The sequence below is a fragment of the Bubalus kerabau genome, chromosome 14 (assembly GCF_029407905.1).
Source record: "Bubalus kerabau isolate K-KA32 ecotype Philippines breed swamp buffalo chromosome 14, PCC_UOA_SB_1v2, whole genome shotgun sequence".
NCBI classification, from domain to species: Eukaryota; Metazoa; Chordata; class Mammalia; order Artiodactyla; family Bovidae; genus Bubalus; species Bubalus kerabau.
This window is the reverse complement of record NC_073637.1, coordinates 36,418,683-36,424,682: the sequence shown is the minus strand read 5'-3', so window position 1 is coordinate 36,424,682 and position 6,000 is coordinate 36,418,683. Positions and strand designations below refer to the sequence as shown.

General features: G+C 45.3%; 1 protein-coding gene across 2 annotated transcripts in view; it reads left to right on the top strand.

Moving 5' to 3' along the window:
* The first annotated feature begins 519 nt into the window (after positions 1-519).
* TRAM1 (translocation associated membrane protein 1) overlaps positions 520-6,000 on the top strand; it is a 33,809-nt gene continuing 28,328 nt past the window's right edge. For both annotated transcript variants that reach the window (XM_055546242.1, XM_055546241.1), the window contains exon 1: positions 520-793. In XM_055546242.1, coding sequence (XP_055402217.1) covers positions 671-793 — 123 coding nt within the window. In that variant the 5' untranslated portion in view covers positions 520-670. The remainder of the gene's footprint in view (positions 794-6,000) is intronic.

Sequence of the window (6,000 nt, the reverse complement as noted above, 5' to 3'; positions counted from 1 at the left end):
TGTTAATAATAATTCTGAAGTTAACTTTTAAAGCAAATGCGAACACCAAAGAATGGCCCTATCCTTATGTAGTTAAGTTGTAGTCATGTAGGTAGCAAGATTATCTTGCTGGTGGCACTGGCTTTCAAGAACAGACAATCAACGTGGAAGCAGGCACTGACACCCAAGCCTAGTGTGGCCAGGAGGGCAGGGGGAAACGCTTACAGCAGTGCACGCCGTAGCACGTGGTCGCCCTCGGACCTCGGCGCGGAATCAGCCTGTTAAAGGGGCGCAGGGAACTCGCGCCTCAAACGACTCCCAACCCCCGCCCCGGCGCGGAGCCGGCGGGGCACCGCTCAGGTTCCTTCCACCAGCCGGGCCGCGGGCGGACAGCCTCCAGTCCCTAGGCGGCGCTGTGGGCTCGCAAGAGCGGCCGCGGCACTAGAGAGCGCCGTCCCTCCCAATGCGCATGCTCGCTTCCGCCGTGGGCTAGCCTTTTTTTTTTTTTTTTTCGGGTGGCCCAGGCGGCTGCGTACTGGCTGTGGGATGGGAAGTGAAGCCCCAGCGAGCGGCAGCGGCGGGGCTGTGAGGTGCAGCCAGAGGGAGGCGGCGGCGGCGGCGGAGAGTCGGTGAGCAGCTGGGAAAGCGGAGCCGGGGCGGAGCACCTGCAGGCACGGGCGGCGGCTTCACCATGGCGATTCGCAAGAAGAGCAGCAAGAACCCCCCGGTCCTGAGCCACGAATTCGTCCTGCAGAATCACGCGGACATCGTCTCCTGTGTGGCGATGGTCTTCCTGCTGGGGCTCATGTTCGAGGTGAGCCCAGCCCGCCCCAACCGCCCGCCCGCCGCCGGCCCGGGCTTCCAGCTCAGCCCCTCGGTTCGGGACCGCGGGGGGACCCTGGCCGGGGTAGGGGGGAGGTGCCGGCCCCTCGGCCCCCAAAGAGCGGGCCCGCCCCGCCCGGCGCTGGCCTGGGGCTGCGGAGCCCCGGGGGCCTGGCCGCCGCCCGCCCGCAGGGGCCGGGGCCGCCGCGTCGCCCCCTCGGCCACCACGCACACCGCCCCCTCCCGCCGGCCGCGCAGTTCCTGGTTCCCGCGAAGGGTTACGTGGCAGCCGGCGAGGGGCCGGCGGGCTGCGGGGGCGGCCCCTGCGCGCCGAGCTGGCTGTGGGCAGTGGGCGGGCTGGGGAATGGCCGGCCGGCAGGCCAGGCCGCTGGGGGCCGGGGAGACCCGGGGGCCGCGGCCTCGCGGGGTTTGGGGGGCAAACCGACGGAGCCGGGCGCCGACTGCCCGCTGGAAGGGCGGTGGCCACACGGGGCAGGGAGCGATCGCCGCAGGATCACCCACCCGATTAAGAACTTCGGTCTCCCAAACTGGTATTGTTACCAGTGATCGAACTTTTTTTTTTTTTTTTTCCGCCCCGCGCTTACTCTCTCCTTAGAGAAACAAGGTCTGATACAGAAATCGGGGTACAGAGCAGCAGTGCCGAGGAGTCGAATAATTTTCTTTTTGTTTCTTGAAGTAGGAGAGGATGGAAATGTCAGGAGTGTGTAAATTCTCTTCCCACGTAGCGCGTATCGTGATGACTTACTTAACAGCTGTTGAATGTGGGTAATAAACTTTGCCAGGTGAACGGGTAACATCCTACGGCTTCCTTTCCCTCGCTCCCCAAAACACACGCCCGTTCCTTATCCTCTTTACCTTTTTAACTTTTTCTCTGTAGCTCCAGAGCCCCCACCAAATACACTCATTATTTTACTTATTTATTGTCTCCCTCCTGGAATGTAACCTCAGTGAAGGCACAGTTTTTTTTGTTTTGTTTTTCTTAATTTCCAGCGCCTAGAATATATCCCAGCATTTAGGAAGTGCTTACAAAATACTTGTTTAATGAGTGACATTAAGAATTCTTGACTACTGGGGTAGCTCAGGGAACCCTGCCCAGTGCTCTGCTGCTGCTGCTAAGTCGCTTCAGTCGTGTCCGACTCTGTGCGACCCCATAGACGGCAGTCCACCAGGCTCCGCCGTCCCTGGGATTCTCCAGGCAAGAGCACTGGAGTGGGCTGCCATCTCCTTCTCCAGTGCCTGAAAGCGAAAAGTGAAAGTGAAGTTGCTCAGTCGTGTCCGACTCTTCACGACCCCATGGACTATAGCCTACCAGGCTCCTCTGTCCATGGGATTTTCCAGGCAAGAGTCCTGGAGTGGGGTGCCATTGCCTTCTCCACCCAGTGCTCTGTGGTTACCTAAATGAGAAAGAAATCCAAAAAAAGGCGATGTATGGGTATGTATAGTTGACTCACTTTACCAATACAGTAGAAAGTAACACAACATTGTTAGCAGCTGTGCTCCAATAAAAATGTTAGCAAAATATAGACAGAGCAGTAAAGAGTTTCATATGCAGTTCAGTGTGAACAGTATCCAATAAAAGACAAGAAATCCTGCTTCCAACTCACAAATAATTAAATAAACAGTTAAATTAAAAAAAAAAAAAAAACTCTTAAGAAAAACTAATGGAATGAGACTGCCAGTGACCAAAAGATGACTAAATTGTTAAAATAGAGCCTGTGTGGCTCTTCTAAATGTTATTATTAGAAATTGAATATTTTAATACTTAAAATATTTTCAGACTTACTGCTCATCTTCAAATGGGCTTTTTCTTGATCTAGATATAGTTTGGTTTTTTTCTAAATTCTTGATAGTGTCATTTTTGCCCACTTAGTCCACAGTTAAGGAGGCAGTGAGTATTCCTAAATGGGGAGGTAGAAGGGAACTAACATGTCATATAGTTCATTTCAGGCTGGGCCTGTGCAGTTACTTACCACCTGAATGACCTAGGGGTAAGCCTCAGTTTTTCTTCTGTGTATAAGGAAATACCACGTGTGCTCTTCTCACCGCCATTGTTTGCAAGGATCAGATAGCCTGGTATGAAGGCATCTCATGGTTTAGAAAGTACTGTATGAATATGTACGATATTAAAAATGCAACACTAAACATTTGTACTCACTTTCTGAATATTATACTTACATATATATACCTTCTGCTTTGGTCTTATATCGAACAGTTTTGTAAAACTTGCCATAACTCATCTCCACATGGTAAAAATTGCTGACTTTGAAGATATAACTTAGGAGTAATATCTGCAAAATGTATTTGCAGTGTTTTGAATGAAATGGAATATAAATCAGAAATGCTGACGCTAAAATGTTTTGACTTTGTTTTTATGTAAACTTTTTTCTCTTACCACATTTCTAGGGAAGTTCACCACCTGTTAACTTCCTCACGTCAATGATTTTTTTTTTTTAACAGTGAAGGGATTTTCACCTTTACATTTGTAAAATTTATCAATTTAAATAGACTCAACAAAGATCTAAATAGAAGTTTTTAAAGTCAGTGCAAAAAAGAATGTTGAAGTAGTATACAGAAGAAAGTTCATGCATGTCCCATGACTTTTTTCTTGCCGTATGTTAAAGTTTTAGGATTTAAAAGAGTGTTAACTACACATGGGAAAAAAATTTACTGGTTCATTTTGCTGCTTTCAAAATAATTGCTGATGAATCTCACCATTAACGTAGTTATTGAATGACAGTATCTGTGCTAGAATAATAGAGAAGTTGATATTTTTGCAACAGAACTGTTAGCCTTTTGTGTAAATATATTGAGAAAATGTCAGAGGATTTATGGTGAAATTGACAAAGCAGTAATAGATAATGTATTACTAGCCAAAATGAAGACTCAGTATAAATGCTGAAGCTAAAGGGAGTTAGGTAGGGCTTGACTGCTTGCTAACTTGGTAACCTAGGGCATGTCATTTAACTTCTCGAACTTGTTTCCTTTTCTGTAAGATAGGGCTCATTGGATTACTCTGAGAATTAATTTGTATAATTCATAGTTGAAAGTTTAGCTTACAGGAGACATGCCATAAATGATAGCTCATTATTCCTTAGGTATTTATCAAGGTCAAAAAATAGAAGACAGATTTTTTATGTGAGAGAAGGTTCTAACAGCGTCTAAAGAGTTGTATATACCAACCTGCCAATGCAGAATACGCAGGAGACTCAGGTTCGATCCTGGGTTGGGAAGATTCCCCTGGATTAGGAAATGGCAACCCACTCCAGTATTCTTGCCTGGAAAATCACATGGACATAGGAGCCTAGCGAGCTACAGTCCATGGGGTCGCAAAGAGTCAGACACGACTGAGCACACACATTCATTCTTGATAAAGCAATAGTTTGGGGGAAATGGAAGACTTTAATTTACAAGGAACTTTGTGTTTTCAGAAATTTCTGTGAATTTTGAAATTACGTATTTTTTAGTATAGTCAGTTTCTGTCCACATACTGCAAATCGTGGTATATAATTCATGACTTCATATTGGAGTGAGGAAAATTTAATAGTTAGAAGATGTAAGGATACTTGAGAAGCTTTCCAAAAGCGAGGATGCAGGAGTTAAGAGTCTCCACGAGGAAGATCTACTGGAAGGGAGTTACTTTACACATACTCAGGAGTGCAGGTTGTTCTTGCCATGCCAGGTTAGGGGGACCTTTATAATTGCAAGTATCATGGAACAGACTTGGAGGTTTGTTTTATTTTTAAGTGTGGCTTGTCTTAATGCCACCATTTTCTTTCCTTTTTTTTTAAGAACTTAATTTTATATGTTGGTGAGGAAGTGGGATTTAATATTCAGAAACTGCCTTTATCTCTAAGGCATCCAGTCTGTGTAGTAGTCACTCCTTCCTCTAGCAAATACAATGTAGTTAACATTTCTGTATGACAAGCTACCGAGCCCCCACTGGTGACCGTGAAAGAAATATTATGATATTCATGATAGTTCTAATCAGTGCTGAGTTAAATAATTCATTAAGCATCATGGTTTAAGATATATCTGAATAAGTCTCATATTTTTCTTATAAATGGAAAGCAGTACCTCAAATGTCCCAAATTGTCATAAACTCGGTTATTTTTACTTTTGAATGCATTATATATTTCTTGTGTGTGCATGCTCAGCGTGTCTGACTCTTTGTGACCCCATGGACTGTAGTGCTCCAGGCTCCTCTGTTCATGGGATTTTCCAGACAAGAATACTGGAGCCAGTTGCCATTTCCTTCTCCAGGGGATCTTCCCGACCCAAGGACTGAACCCTTGTCTCTTGCATCTTATGCATCTACAGGAGGATTCTTCACCACTGCGCCACCTGAGCAGCCCATGTATTTCTGTAGCATATTTTATTCCAACTAATTTGTCTTATTATTGATCAACTGTAATATTAGTTTAACTAAAACAGTGTTGGCTGGGATATGACACTTAGGAGGCCTGGAAATGGCTAAAAGCATGATTATTGGTTTAATTTTTCTTCTTTTTTTAAAAAAAATTTCCTATAAACTTTTGTAGGGTGTGTGGTTTGTATTTTTCTTCTTATTATTCTACATACTGTCACATGCTAAGCTAGCTGGAAGCCAGATTTTAATTTTATTTGGAAGCCTAGCATGAAAGGATAATCTAATTTTTGTTGCTTTGGGAATTTGATATTAAATTTATGTTTGAAGAATTTCCCTTGTCATTTGTTTAAAAAAACTTAGAAGTTTTTTCAGCTACAGTAGTGATGCCCTCATATTTTAAACTAGAAACAGAGATGCAAAGTGTGTTTGTATGTTTGTATATGAAATCTAAACAAGATATTAAAGCATTAAATTTAGTCATCAACTTTATTTAAAAGAATTGCAGAAAAGCAGTGTTACCCTGGAAACACATGTCATCGCTCTGCTGTAGTGTATTCGTGTGAATGACCTAGAATGTAATACAGAAAAGCCTTACTGGCCTCTTCTAGTCAAGTGGCTTTCTGTATCTACCTAGCACAGCAACTCGCTGGAGGGGCCTTACCCTGACTTCCTCTCACAGGCCTGTAATACTCCAGGATAGCAGAGCCCCCCACAACCTGTACGTTGTGCATCTCCCCACCTCTGCTGCTCACCTGCTGGCTCTCCGTCTAGTCCAGACTTTGGTGGGGCCTAGTCCCCTTTCCTTTCCTCCA